Source organism: Copadichromis virginalis, linkage group LG5 (assembly GCF_057382275.1).
Source record: "Copadichromis virginalis isolate Kocher_CV1m ecotype Utaka linkage group LG5, C_Virginalis_male_GT1.1, whole genome shotgun sequence".
NCBI classification, from domain to species: Eukaryota; Metazoa; Chordata; class Actinopteri; order Cichliformes; family Cichlidae; genus Copadichromis; species Copadichromis virginalis.
The window spans coordinates 37,689,302-37,704,800 of record NC_140622.1 but is presented as its reverse complement, the minus strand read 5'-3'; the positions used below and the strand labels follow the sequence as shown (position 1 = coordinate 37,704,800).

At 39.5% G+C, this 15,499-nt stretch overlaps 1 protein-coding gene across 12 annotated transcripts in view; it reads left to right on the top strand.

Moving 5' to 3' along the window:
- r3hdm2 (R3H domain containing 2) overlaps positions 1–14,616 on the top strand; it is a 60,422-nt gene extending 45,806 nt beyond the window's left edge. For 8 of the 12 annotated variants that reach the window (XM_085457663.1, XM_085457661.1, XM_085457659.1 and 5 more), the window contains 12 exons: positions 1,330–1,505; positions 2,646–2,744; positions 4,127–4,420; positions 5,888–6,023; positions 7,012–7,169; positions 7,974–8,113; positions 8,244–8,344; positions 9,393–9,562; positions 9,825–9,969; positions 11,745–11,839; positions 12,512–12,596; positions 13,020–14,616. In XM_085457663.1, coding sequence (XP_085313789.1) covers positions 1,330–1,505; positions 2,646–2,744; positions 4,127–4,420; positions 5,888–6,023; positions 7,012–7,169; positions 7,974–8,113; positions 8,244–8,344; positions 9,393–9,562; positions 9,825–9,969; positions 11,745–11,839; positions 12,512–12,596; positions 13,020–13,423 — 2,003 coding nt within the window. In that variant the 3' untranslated portion in view covers positions 13,424–14,616. The remainder of the gene's footprint in view (positions 1–1,329; positions 1,506–2,645; positions 2,745–4,126; positions 4,421–5,887; positions 6,024–7,011; positions 7,170–7,973; positions 8,114–8,243; positions 8,345–9,392; positions 9,563–9,824; positions 9,970–11,744; positions 11,840–12,511; positions 12,597–13,019) is intronic. The other 4 variants (XM_085457668.1, XM_085457666.1, XM_085457669.1 and 1 more) reach the window with 2 other exon arrangements.
- Positions 14,617–15,499: the final 883 nt, after the last annotated feature.

Here is a 15,499-nt window from a genome sequence, read left to right as displayed (position 1 = left end):
GAATTCAAGAAGCTCCCTTATGTCTATATTCCACATCCCATAAAATTCTCTCAGGTCGGCCTTCTTAGCGAGATTTTAAGGTAATGGATAGTGCCTTATTTCTTATTTCATTGCTAAATGTGCCAGATATTTTTTTTTTAAACAAGCTCTGGAGAATGATATGGTTGGTCATTTCTAAAAGTTGCCCTTTTCATATGTAGCGCACAGCAAGAGATGGTCTGCTTCAGACAAATTCTCACCTTTGAAAATACTCATTTTTGGTTCAGGAGAAGGGTGCTGCCTGGGTAAAGTGTGGAGAATGAAGGCTATTTGACGCCCACTTGCGCAGTGTGTATTCACATTACCTGAGCTATTTCCACATGGTCTCTGTTGGGCATAACAGATTTTGTACTATGACCTTAAATAGCTTTTAAGGTCCGGCTGTGTCGGACATTTGCCTTCCCGAATGTGTCTCCATCGGCTTGTGTCTATAAAAGTTCAGGGCTGGAGTGCATGTGTGAAAACAATTTAATAGTGGTCATCAGTGGACTCGAGGATTGGTTGATTTGCTTCTCCCGACGGGGCTCCCCCGGTTTCATTTTAAGTCTGTGTTGACTGCTGTGCTAGTTTTTGCTTTTAAGATTCATGTGTAGAAGTGTTTTTGTCTGCCCTACTCTGTGGAGACTAAAGGTGTATTCATTTCTCCTGTATTGTTTTGGGAAAAGCCTGTGAAGATCCTGACCCTTGTTGAGTTTTTGTGTTGGTTTTTATTTTGGAAAGTATCATCCACACAGTCACAGGCAGCCTGTTGGTCAGAACAATAAAAGTATTTTCTTAGGGAATTGTGTGCCCCCAGTACCTACTAGCTACTTGACAAATGATTTGGACCCTGCAGTTTGTGACTTGTTAAACAAGTCATCAGAAACTCCTGTGGTTTTAAAGGCTTTCAAGGCCGTCCCTTTATTAGCAAAGAAAATATTAAAGCTACAGGTATTTATCTGATTAAGAATTAATTTCTGTCCAAACGTGTTCTTGTAAAATGTTGAGAGCTTATTTAGCAGAGCTCATATTTTATAACAACCAGGAATCAGAAGTTACTAAAATTAGCTTCAATTGACTTTTTAAACTACAAAGGTGACAAACGTTTGATGCAAAGTTGACTTTATTTTGCCCTCTAGTGGTTTTGCACACATACAAATCATTTTCAGAAATCTTCAGAACACTATTTGGTGTTATTCAGTGATGATGCAATATTTTAAGATCAAGTCATAATTTGTGGGTTTCAGTGTTGGAGAATTTAAATTTCAAAATGATCTCCTTTATCTATCATGTCATCTTCTAAATCACTAGGCCTTCCCCTAGTCAGCCCTGATGTATGTCCTCCACCTGCAGCCTCCCAGTCCAGCCGTAGTCTGCTACCCTGCCCATCTCAACAGCCACAGCAGCCACAGCCCCAGGCTCCACCTCAGACTGCCCTGCTGCCCACACCGCCGCAGCACCCTATGAGCAACCACATGATTGCTCAGGTAAGTTATCTCCACTACCAACCAAAAATGGATGCAATGGCACATTCAATTTGTGGTTTAATATAGGACGTCTGTTTGAGAGTCTGTTTTTCTTTTTGTTTTCTTCGGTGTAGCAGAAGAAAGAGAAAAACATGAGGTATTTAAGTGGTCATGACTGTTAGTGTAACAACTCTTACTTAAATGTGCATACTGTAATTGGAAAATATGGAAAAATTTTAGACAGTCCAGTTTATTCATTGAAATTGATTATTAAGGGCAGCAGTGTAATTTCAGGTATAAATATCCTGCAGACAGTGAAGCTGCATTATTTCTCCTTGTCATACACAGCTCATCAGTGAAAAAAGAATTTGAAATGGAAACTTGGCCTTCTCCAATGTCCTACTCGCAAACACTTTTATTACTTCTTAAAAGTGAAAGAAAAAGTTGAAATGGCTACAGATAAAACATGCTCTTAATTAAAATAAAATTCTTAGACCCAGAGTTGTTTAATATATGGTCGACATCCCTTTTACTTGGGCCTGCATGCCACATTTTTATTCTCCAGAGCGAGGGAGAACTTTAAACACAGTTTTCTAACTATTACGGTTAGACACTGTGTGCATATTGTTCTACAATCACTTCCAGGGTGTAGTGGCCTGAGGACATTCCTTTCAGAACATTTGGGATTAATGCATATCCTGTTACACCCTCATCAAACGTATCAGGGAAAAAACAAAGACTTTGAGGAGGAATGGATGGAAACAAGTGTAGTGAATTGAACATATTCAGCTTATATATAGAATCAATGTCAACCCATCCTCCTTTAACAGGTTTGATTTTTCCAATAACTTCACAGTCGATAGTCTTTGATTGCACACATTTCCTTTTCTTCCTTTTTTTCTGAGTAGTAATAATTACACTTAATTTTTTATACATAATTTGTTTGTGTAACATTTAGAAAAAAAAAAACTTGATTTCCATTACTATCCTCTCTGCTCATTAACAACTTTTCCTTTGTGTTCTAACCCTCATTTTTCCTATGTCTTCATTTCTGTTTTTCCCTTCTTTTCACTGCTTCTGATGCCGTGTTCTTTTCACTGCCTTGCTTCACTCTTTCTATGCTCTACCTCTTTATTTCATCCCTTTTTTTGGTGTGTATAGCCGGTGGCGTCTCTGCAGCCCTCTCAGCCTGTCTCCTACTCCAGCCCTTCCTGCCCCCAGGTTCTCCTGCCAGTTTCTCCTCCCCAGCAGTACACAATGGTACTGACACGTATTATAGCTTCATCTCTGTTATACTCATTCAGTTAATGACTGACACTTTAGCTGATGCCATATCCTACTAAAAACACTTGCACTCATTTACTGTCCTGTTTACATTCACTCAGGGGAGTCAAAAAACATATCTTGGTTCTATCAAGATGTGAGTGTGTCTGCAAATACATTTAAGTAATAGCTTTTTCATATAAATTGGTGTTACTGTCTAAAGTGGATTCAGTGAGTAAATGTTGTGTCTGTAGTAACAAAAGAAATGACAAGGATGTGTCCAGTTTGTTCCTGGCTACGTTTTTTGTTTTTCTCTTTTAAATCACTGCATCTGTATGAGTGCAACCACGGTTGCCCACAGAAGCAGAGTTTGAGTTTGGTTGTGTTTACATTGGAACAGTCATTTGAAAAAGAGTTTTCACTTGACTCTATGCAGTTAAATCTTAAAAGTTCATGCAGTACAATTAGAAAAAGACTGAACAACTGAGGAGTTTTTGGGAAGCGTTACCAGAAGCTGTAACCTGAAGAAGCTTTCTAAACGAAGCACAGCTTGTTTTCTGCCCCAGGGCCTTGCAATCACTCACTCAACCATGAAATCCTCTCCAAAGTATTCTAGAGTCAGATCTATCTGAGAGCAAAAGGTGGCTGAAACCTGTCACACACCCTAGGATCATTGTCCTGTTGCAACAGGACAATGATCCCAAGCACAGCAACAAATCTATGACAGAATAACTGGAAAAGACTCAACGTGGTGTAATGGCCCCAGTCAGAGATGAGTTCTGCCTGATTTAAAATGCCGCGTTGGGACCTTAAGAGAGCTAAGCATAAATAATAACCTGCAAATTTCAATGAACTGTAAAGTCAAGTGTGTGAAAATTCGTCCAGAGGTGATGTGAGAGATGTGGGGTTTTTTTTGTTTTTGTTTTTTAACAAAATTGTGTAGAGTCCTTTGAAAACTTTCTTTTTCACATGACTGTATGTAAAGCAATGACCGATTAAACCAGTATAAACTTCAGTGTCTAATTTTAGATTTTCCAGCATACAACAAAGTCGATACTCCTGTCATATATTCTGAATGTTTGCAATGTTGTATTTGGATTCTGCTAATAATAATAATAATCATGATGATGTGTTTAACTGTATATGTATATACTCAAAGTAATAAATAAAGTGTTTTCCAAAATGACACAATGACCCTTTAATAATCAGAATAGGAGTCGTTTTAGACCATTGCTAATGAAGCATTTAGGCTGTTGGAGATCATTGTTAATTACTTAGTATATCCTAAAATCCATCTCCAAAATCAAAAAACAGTACTGATATAGGAGTGTCACCTATAAGTCATAACCAATTAATGGCATTATTCCCATTCTACCCAGGGAGAAGAGCTGGCACCCCAGTTCACACAGATGACACTGAGTCGGCAGGGCTCCAGTGAGAACCCCGAGCCTCCCCCGATGTATCAGGCTACTCCTCCAGTGCTGCCGCAGCACCCCCCACCTCAGACCGGCTACATTATGGCTACTACGGGTCAACCTTTGCCACCTCCGTCTGGTTACCAGCCCACCACTGGACACCCCCATCCTCCACCTCCACCGCCTCCTCCATCCCAGCCTGTCATGCAGGCCGCACCACCTCCACAAGGCTACATGCAGCCCCCTCCACCTCAGCAGGTATGCATTCCTCCACAGGTGGTTAGATAAAAACAGCAGACATACCTTTTAGATTTAAATTCAGTTTCCACAGTTTGTCAGCTTTGATTGAATATTGATGTAGCTGATATCTGGAGGCAACCATGCCCAAGGATTACATGATTAATGAAATGTAACACAATGTAATAAATAAAACAGACCTGTGTATGACTTTCATATCGGGTAGTTAAAATATAATTGCAAACATAAATTAATATTTCATACTTGCAAAAGGTTTTATAGATCTGTTATCTAATTTAAATCATTACCTAGAACAGCACTCTACACCGAAGGCAAAGTAATTAACTTCGTGATATGTCAGTTACCAAAGCTGTCACAAATATCATGGAAGATTTGCAAAATGTTCTGTTTTTATGGCTTTTCATCAGGCTTTTCACTCATCGGATTCTATCAAAAGTTATATACGTACTATTTGTAATGAACTACTTCAGTTTTGACATGTTGTGCAGTTTTCTTTATACAGATTCATCCTGATTGACACTTAAAAATAGCTTTGATTCTGTGTGCTTTCATTGTAAAGTTCTAATCTTGACCTTTAGAGACATTTATTGCTGGTTATTGGTGCATTGTAGTGTAGTGTACTCTAGTGTTTCTGTTGGCGAGTCAGCACAATCATAAAAAATTGGTGGCCAATACAGTCGTCAACAGGCTGAATCACAATGTTGTATGGTGAGATAGAATTAACCTGCACCCCAGCAAACCTGTGGACGCAGAAGTATAATCACACCTTTGAGTGGAGTTGATTGTCTTTTGTTTTAGTTCATCGTTTTGATTTACTCTCACTTTTCTGCTATGTTGCAAATGTCCTCGACATATTTCCTGCCTACAAAAATTTTGCAAAATAATCTTAAGATGCAGCACGTGTTTGCTCGGGTTCTCTCCAGGTACTCTGGCTTCCTTCTACATCCAAAGACATGCAGTTAGTGCTGTTTGGTTAATTGGTGATTCTAAATTGCCCACAGCTGTGATGCGAGTCTTGAGAGTCTGTCTTTTTGTAGCTGGGATAGCCGCCTGCAAACCCTGATAAGGATAAGTGGAAGAAGATGGATGGCGTTGCTTGAAAACCATCCAGTTGAAGTACAACAATGAATGATGAATGTTATTTGCTAAAGGTCTAAATAAGCAATTTTTAACAGGGGGGAATTTTTTACTGCTTTAAATACAAGACTATTACTACAAATATTCCAGCTTTCATGCTGATAATCCTGTCCTAACACATTTGCTTTAGTGAAATTTAAGGACAAAGTATTTATGAAAGTCTTTATTGCTGTTGTGATTTGAGAATTTGATGGTTTGCAGAAGCAAAATAATATGGTAGTTTATTACTTCTACACTAAAAATTGTCTACACCAGTGTGATTCAGTTATTCTTCCCTTCAAAGTTCATTAAATACAGATTACTGAACTTTGGTTTGTTATTTCTACGCAGATACAAGTCTCATACTACCCTCCTGGTCAGTATCCAAGCTCAGGCCAGCAGTACCGTGTGCCCCAGCCAATGTCCCACCAGGTGTCTTACCCAACCCAACGCACACAACCCATGCCTCAGCCAGCACAGCAGTCAGGTCAGTTGATTTTCATGTGCTGTGCATCATCAGACAACATGATATTCAAAAAAAAAAAAAAAAAAAAAAACTTTTTTGATATGCAAAGACATAAATACTTCCATTTGCAGCAAATGGCCATTAAAAAGAGGCCTTTGTCAAATGTTGATGCACATTTACTTTTTATTGCATATTGTGTTTTTATTTTATTTTATTTTTCAGTCTATTGACAACTGGAAGACAGGGTTTTAATGTGTATTTGTAACAGATGTTGTATACTTAAGTTCAAAATTATTATTTGTCCATGTAGTTGTACTTACTGGAAATTATATTGGGGATAAAGTCCACTCGATTTTGGAACTGTAAATGTTTTCCACAGTCACACTTGCTTTTAAATCTACCAGGTGAAAGGTTGGAGTGAAACAGCCGTGCCTGCTTGTTCATCCAAGTCCAATACAATCAGATAAATATAGGGCTATTTTTCCCTTTTGTGTTCCTGGAAAAAGTTGTCAGGCGCCAGCATTGTATGGTTTGTGAAGTCTGGCTGTTTGTATAGTAAGTGACTGACAGTGTTGACAACCTAAACGGACTTTGGATCATAATGGACGTCTGCCAAAGCCACATAGTTCATGAACATGAAGGTCAGAAAGACCCTACATTACAACATGCCTGCAGTCTGGTCTGAAATATAATTTTTGTGATGGTGAAGATTTATACTCATAGAAAATTAATTAATGAATTTATATTATGTTTAAGCATGTAAGCTTAAAGTGATGGTACATTTCAGTTTTTGTGAGTTACGTGATTGTCAGTGTTCTGTAAATTGTTTTCCTTTTTTTCCCTTTTTATTTAATATATTATGGTTGACATTAACGCTTATGTCCTGTTGTTCTGTGAATTATTTAAAGGTAAAGACCCAACTACTCCTCTTCATCCCATTTTCTCCCTTCTGTAATATACTGTGGTTTTACTTTAAATATTTTTATTTTTAAATTATTTTGGTCATCAGGTCTTCAGACCATGATGCCCAGCCAGCAGCCGAGTTACCAGGGCATGATGGGTGTGCAACAACCCCAAAATCCTGGACTGCTCAATTCACAGAGAGCAGGAATGGGAGGACAAATGCAGAGTATAATGGTTCAGTACCCACAGATGCCATCATATCAGGTATGCAACTGTAGGAGTTGATAAAGGATACTTGTCAACAGTCATATCTTTCTTTGGTTAATGTGACTAGTTGATGATTACAGAACTGTCAGGTTTTTTTCCAGGCGAGAACAAAAGTTAAGCATTTCCAGTATCTAAACCACATGCGGCTCAATGTTAAAACAGCGCCATCTGGTGTACAGTTGAAACATCATTTTATGTCTGTGAAACAGATGTGGAGCTTACAGTCCTAAAACTGCAACAAGCTTAACAAAACAATCTAAGCAAATATTTTGAAAGTAGACCTGTTTTTCTGCTGTACTGATACAGATAAGAGTTAAAAGAACTGATCAGATCTAACTCAGGTTTGTGCCAGTGGTTTATTTAGAGTCAGGGGTGCAGCTGCAGAAAGCTCTCGCTTTTTGCCACTGTAGTTTGTGTTGTGTGTAGGCACCGAAGAACACCTCAACCCTGTGTTGGCAGCCAAAAAAGCTTGCATTTATAATCCATGTTGCGATGATATTTTACTAAAATGTGCTAACATGGAGTTTTGATTATGTGTTTTAGATTGTGAATTGAATAAGGTTGCCGCTCAGAGGCAACTGAAAATCTGTTGCTACTGTGATATTCCAAACACACCAATATGCAGCAAAGAGTTGCGCTGAATATCTGGTGCTTGTTAAACAATAACAAACGTCGTGCAAAGTGTAACACGGGTTTAACACGAGTATCTACCTAATCATCTTTGTCAGAAGACCCCTAGACCCATCAGTACACATTCTTGAACTGGACTTTTTTTCCCCTTGATCTTTGACACTTTGCTAGGTACCTGTGGGTAATGAAAATCAGCAGGTGGTGCAGCAGCAGTACCAGCAGCAGGTCATGGTTCCAGTCAGCCAGTCTGTCCAGGGGCCCATGCCTGTTTACTACAGTGTTATCACACCCACACAGCAGAATAGCACAAGGTAGGTGCTTGAAGACATGATATTCCAACAAGAGATTTAATAATAACCTTGAAGTATTTGAAATGGTTAATATAACCATCCACAATGTGGTGATGATGTTCATCTTTTTATGTGTCTGTCTATCCTGCAGTCCATCAGTAGGTTACCTGCAGCCCCCCAGCTCTGAGCAGTATCAGATAACACAGTCACCATCCCCCTGCAACCCTCCACAGTTGCAGCAGCAATATTCAGGTGAGGCTTGATGTCAGCAGATTGTAAAGATGAATATGTTTAGGATTTTTTTGGACATCAGAAATTTGTGTGACATCCATAATTAATACTGGACTTATATGCTTTATAAAAGTGTAGGCTCCTAAAAAGAAAACAGTCTAAAAACTGTTTTTGTTCTAGACTGCAGCAGTCCCAGGTACATCTGTATTTGAGTATATACTAGTGCTGACCTGATGAAGTCATAGTGTGCTTAAATCTACAAACACTATGTTGACTAATCTTAGTTGCAACTGTCCTTTACAAAATTAGATGAAAGGTATTTAGGTAAGAGTTCAGACAAAGGTACACAGGGTTCACATGTTTAACACGTAACTCGGTGTACTTCAAGCCCTGCACACAGGGACAAACAATGTTTTACCTCAAATTAGGTCAGGTTTATTTTTATGTACTCATAGAGCAATGTGATTGGCCAGGAAATGAGATGTATCTATAAACGTGACATTGTTCTTCAATGTTTTCTGCAGTTTTGCTTCATTTGTGACAATTAAAACCACCAAATTGAAAGTTGTTGTGTAAACAGAGGGGAGAAAATAATGAGAAAATTAATTTAAAAATAAGTCAGCTTGGTTGGCATTTATCAAAACTATGCAAACAGCTGATCTAATGCAGGTGTACACAGATATAAAGACATCTTAATTATACAACTATATTTTTAATGGTTATAAGTTCTCTTAATATGGTTGTCATGTTATAATAAACGCCTTAATATTACATTGTTCATTATCTGTTTTTAAAGCAGCTCTCACTCATGGATGAACACAGATTACTTAGATTAATAGTTGTCTGCACTATAATTTAATATATAATATATGTGGCTTACTAAAGTGGTTTAAAGTCTTGGAATTGCTCAGTTGTCACTCTTAAAGGGAAACTGGTATTTTAATTAACTTGTGTAAAGCTGCCTTTTTTGCTGAATCAAATATTTATCTTTCAAAAGATATGAAACGTATTTCACTACACATATTGATATTATTATGTTACACGTGTCTGACTGTTTGTGCTCTCTCAGGAGTACCACCTCCTGGGCCTGGGGTGATGGTCATGCAGCTCAGTGTCCCCAATGGACCGCAGCCTTCCCAGAACCCCCCTCTTGTCCAGTGGAACCCTTGCAAGTACTACAGCATAGAGCAAAGGGCAAGCAAGCCAGGCGAGCTCTACAAACCTGACAACACTCCACAGGTACACGCGTGCATGCAAGCCTTGTTGATCAATGCAACAAACCTTGTTAATTCAATCTGCAACTCGCATGTCCGTGTGTGTACTTAATTGTCTTTTCATTAACATCTCCACACCCTAGCTGTGATCTGTGATTCGCTTTAAAGGCTGTTTAGATCAGGAGGCTCTTTGAATCTGATGAATGAGTAAAGATTTTGAACTTAAATTACCATCAATTAATCAAAATAATATTATAATGTCTCTTATTTTTGCTCTGTGTGTATAGGCCAGTACTCAACTGACGAGTCCCCTGGCCTCTCCCACTCAGTCTCCCACCCCGTCACCTTCTGGCAGCGTCAACAGTGTCTGTCCAGGCCTGGGACCATTACCCCTCATTTCCCAGTTTCCTCGGCCAGGAGGGCCAGCTCAAGGTACAAGTGAAGGTTCAAATCCATAAACAGATACTGACTGTTCATGAGTAAGTTTTCATACACAATGTAAAAAATATTGCTGGTCTCCAATAGAATATCATCCCAGTATAGCCCCTAGACTCACAATCACATAAAGTACACTTAAGGCTTTGATTTGTGTGCTATGTTACCCTTTCATATTCTTCTCAGCAGCTTTATACATCCATAAAAGTCTGGACTAGTCAGCAGTAGTATATATATTTTGCCATGTTAGCTTTGTTGGTGCTACCATTTACAGCAGCATTGATGAAATGTTGTTTTATACATTTAAGGTTTCGCCCCCAGGTGAGTTATTTATAGAAGGGATCCCAAAAAGAATCTCTTGTGAGGTCATAAAATTGTGCTTTATCTATAAAGATGGCACCTTTACAGCCAATTTACAAAAAAAAAAAAATCTTATTTCGCCCTTTACTCTGTAACATCTTATCATGTACTACCCAACATCTTATCTTTTAGCCTGTACAAACTCTAAAATGATTGTGACACATCAGCTCAATCTGTTAGGAAATCACCTTCTGCAACAAGGGTGTAATAGACTGTTCATGTTCATTTGTGGCTTTGCTTATTAGCCATTTAGGTGGCGAGCATGGAGTCTATAACCAAAAAAAGCAAATGGGCTAAATCATTACGATTACTCTGTAAGTTGTCTTTGACAAAATTGCTCTTTCCTGTAATAATTTCTTGCTCCCCAAAAGTTTGGGACCCCCTGGTTAAAATATTATGAGTGCAACTTTGATTTAAAACAAATAAATAAATAAATAACAATTGTATTCGCCCAGCTTGGTTGGTTGAAAAGAGGTTTAGTGCACAAAAAGCAATCCTCTTGATGCAGGTGTGCTTTCAGCCCCTGTTAGGTTTGTGCTCTTTCACCAGTTGCGTCAGCAACCCTCTAAACCATGTGAACAAATGATGGCTTCACCTCAGCAAATTCACATGACTGGCATCGTGCCACCTGGTCAAACCTTCTGCATACACACGTAACTTTACCTCATCACTGTCCTTTGGCCTATTTTTATTCTTCGAAATGTACGGTTACACATATGAACAGGCTCTTGCATCAGTCTGCGATACTACATCTCCACAGTGCATCTTTATGGCATTTATAATGTATAATAAATACTGTCGTAGTCAGCTGACCCATAGATGACTTTAGGTGGTTTCCATATTTTTTTGTTTTAACTTCTTCCAAATCTTTATTGGAGTAATTTGCCAATTTAATTTACCAGTATACATTATACGTATCCATTTTGACTGTTGAGTGTTAGTGTATTTAGAGTATGTTGTATGGATTTCCAATCTTGAACTGTTCCTTCTTCATTAGGAGTTGTTCTCTTTCTAAGGGATCATTTGTCTTATCCAGTGGTCTAACATTATGCCACATGTATTTTTCCAGCCACACTGTTAGGTTTTCAAAACTAGTGAAAATCATTAATGCTTATCCATTTAGATTACACTTATGTTCATCTGGTTACAAATAAGAAGTGGTTTCTGTTTCTTGTAATTAGTTTTGAAATGATGTACTCACATGTCATCGGACCTCTTTTATTGTGCACTGCACTCCCAGACACACAAACATGGTCTTCCTTTAAACGCTGCATTTAGTACATACATCTGATATGTTTAATATTACTCACTTTAACTTGACAGGTGCTGCATATATTTGCAAAATGGATTACAGCACGGTTTTCAAGCTTCGGGTGAGGTTTTAATTTTAATTCACCATTTGAATTGTGCAGGTGATGGTCGCTACTCTCTTTTGGGGCAGCCCCTCCAGTATAGTCTGTGTCCCCCACACCTCATGCACGGTCAGTCCTCCTACAGCTCTCATCAGGTTAGTATTGACAAGCCTTTGTCCTGAATTCCATCTTAATGATTAGGGTATTGACTGATATTGATGTTTTCTAGTAAGAGCCTTTTAGTTTGTCAGTGTGCATTAATCAGTTTCTCTGGTTTAAACTTATTGCTTTAGTTTGTGGACATTTGTTTTTCGTTTGGGTGCTGTCATGAATTCTGGGGTGTAAAAACTTACCACCAGCTACAGAACTGTCTTTGAAGAAACAATAAATTTGTAGGCATGTGAAGAAACTGATAGCCTCTTAAGAATGACATTTTTGTTACTATAACACAAGGAGAAGCTGTTATAAAGCAATGTAACATTTAATTTGAATTCATTGCTGATTGAGACCCATTGATTATCTGTCTGGGCTCTGTGATTAAAGTGCTCCAGAATTGAGAATCACACAACTTTTGTGCGTTACAGTCATAAAATGTGGCCTTTGAAGGATTAAAGCTCTTTTTAGGGCACGTTGTGTAGCTAAAGCGCAGTGTTTCAAAAATTTGAAATCCGTGAGCTGTCATTTTGTTTCTCTGCTGCTGACCTTCCAGTGCCCACGAACTGTGCAGTCTGGTGAAATGTTTTTAAGGGTACAACTGATATCACATACCCCCACCTAGTGTCCTCCTTTGTTACTGCATCTTTATGAGTGTTATCTGATGTGTTTAGGGCCAAGGAGTAATGAAACACGGAGCACGAGGGAAAAAACAAACACTCAAAGCTGCATCAACAGATCTTGGTACCACTGATGTAGGTAAGTTAGAAATCCACCATCACAGACCAGCATAAATCGGCAAGTGTCCTTTAATTTTGTGCTGGTATGTTTTTAAAGAGTTACACAACTTAAAAGAACCCTGAGTTTCAACATTCGGTATGTTGTTTTTGTAACAACACAGCTTCCTAACTCGACTGGAATCTGCAGTTTACTTTAGTCTTCTTTATCTTTATAAAACCCAAGAATTTGTGGCACGTATAAGACACGCATGAGAAAGTTGCGTATCTTTTTTTCTTGTCTGAGGACATACGGATTATAAAAGCTTGTTACTTAGGTGAAAGCAAAGACTGTGTATGTGTGACTTTATTATTTTTGGTAGTCTATATTCCTGTGCTTTTCTCTTTTTGGTTTGCTCACATTATATGGAGTTCATTAGTATTATCATTGTCCCTCCTCGTTCAGTGGTGAGTCGAGTACTCGAGGTGACAGACCTGCCGGAGGGGATCACACGTCCAGAGGCTGAAAAGCTCTTCAACCAGCTGTCGCTGTGCGGTGCCAAGATCCAGTGGCTGAAGGAGCCCCAAGGAGGCCGAGGAGGAGCAGGGGGCTGCGGCCCCTGTCCTGGTGCTGGGCCTTCAGGGCCAGGAGCAACAGCAGGCCCCGGAGCTAGCATGGGAGCTGGGGGAGCGAAGGGCGACGGAAACGACCCAGCTCACCTCTACACAGTAGTGGCAGTGTTCCCCAACACCATGGCTGCCCAGAGTGCTTCCTTCAAACTTAACAACAGTGGGGCCAGCCTCTTCAAACTGAGGGCCGCCAAAAAGAACTATGACCTGCGCGTGCTGGAGAGAGCCAGTTCTCAGTGAGAGGAAAAGAGAGGGGGAGGAACGAAGGTGAAAGACAGACAGAAAGAGAGACACTTGTTGGAGTGGTGGAAAAGGGGGAGGACTGAGGGGGACTGCTCTTAGTGTACAAATTTAAAAAAAAAAACAAACAAAAAAAAAAAAACTTGATTTAAATCATGTGTCAAATGTATAAAAGGGAAGAGGGTGTGAATCATGAGGTGGCTGGTGTTTGGTTGCAAATATGATTTTGTTGTTTGTTTTTATTCATTGTTTTTGTTTTGTATTTATATCGCAGAAGAGCACACAAGACACGCGAGCATGTGTTTCACTGTTGCCGTGGAATGTGTGCTGCCATGATACAAAAACACACATAACAGAAACACAAGTGCAGGCAACAGGGTCACGTAGCACATAACAAAAACACACTGGACAGTCGACCTCAGTCAAACCTTTTCCTCCTCTTCCTCCCTCCCCCCCCTTGACCCTTCCTCCTTTTTTTCTGCCAGCGCTTTCTCACCTTCCTCGACTTTCTGTCACACAGTCGTCTCTTTATCTCACATATTTATAAATTTTCATACGGCACAGTTGCGTACGCTCCGCTTTCTCCTGCTGCTCCCCCCTCTTGCCATGTCTCAAACTGCCTCCTATCTTTCTCTGCTCCTCTGTCCCTCTCATGTATTCTGTCACTGCTCTCTCCTCTCTTGCTTTGTTTGCCTTACTGCTGTTGTGGGTTTCTGTATTGCGCTGTTTTCTTTTTTCTTTTTTTCTCAGAAGTTTTTCTTTGTTTGTTTTTTGGGGTTCAATATATTTATATAAGTGATGTAAGGAATAAAAGAAATCTATATATTCGGTGAAATTTTTTTTTCTTCCCTCCCCCCCTGAGTGACAAAGGTTAGGCCTTCCTATTTATCCCTTTACTCCTTCCCTCTTCATCCCCGCTCCTCTTCCCATCTTTTTTTTCCTTACTGCCCTCTACCTCACTTCTTCTGCCCCTCTCCTCTCTCCCACAGCCGGCCCACATGCCCCAGCTCCACCCACCCGACGCCCCATTGTGTTTGCGTTTTTTTTTTCGTTGACAGCTGTGCAGAACGTATCAGAAGAAGTAGTAAAAGTGCACAATGATTGCATATGTCTACTGTAAATTTTATTTAATCTGTTATTTTTTGGTTCGTTTTTAAAAATATAAAAGTCGAGAAAAAAAATCTATGAAAACATGCTTTGTGTCGTGGTTTGTTGTACTGATTTACTAAAGCTGACTGTGACATCTGAACCTAGAGGTGGTACCCTGCAAAAGCGCTTTGCGGTCTTCTGTCCTGCCTGGTAGGTCTATCCACCTTGCATTTTTTAAGGATTTTTGCCTCTCTGCAGTAACAACCATATTTTAGGAATCATCTACTGTCATGGCTAAAAACTCTGTTGGCCAATCAAAATTTCCCTTATTGGCCAAGCTTTCAAAGACACCAGGATAATGAACATACAAACTAATATACAGTCAGGTCCATAAATATTGGGACATCGACACAATTCTAACATTTTTGGCTCTATACACCACCACAATGGATTCCAAATGAAACGAACAAGATGTGCTTTAACTGTAGACTGTCAGCTTTATTTGAGGGTATTTACATCCAAATCAGGTGAACAGTATAGGAATTACAACAGTTTGCATATCTGCCTCCAACTTGTTAAGGGACCAAAAGTAATGGGACAATTGGCTTCTCAGCTGTTCCATGTTGCTGTCAACCGCCAAGATGAGATCCAAAGAGCTGTCACTATCAGTGAAGCAAGCCATCATTTGGCTAAAAAAAAAACAAAAAAACATCAAGAGATAGCAAAAACAAGCGTGGCCAAAACAACTGTTTGGAACATCTTAAAAAGAAGGAACGCACCAGTGAGCTCAGCAACACCAAAGGACCCAGAAGACCACGGAAAACAACTGCGGTGGATGACCGAAGAATCCTTTTCCCGGTGAAGAGAACACCCTTCACAACAGTTGGCCAGATCAAGAACACTCTCCAGGAGGTAGGTGTATGTGTGTTAAAGTCAACAATCAAGAGAAGACTTCACCAGTGTGAATACAGAAGGTTCACCACAAGA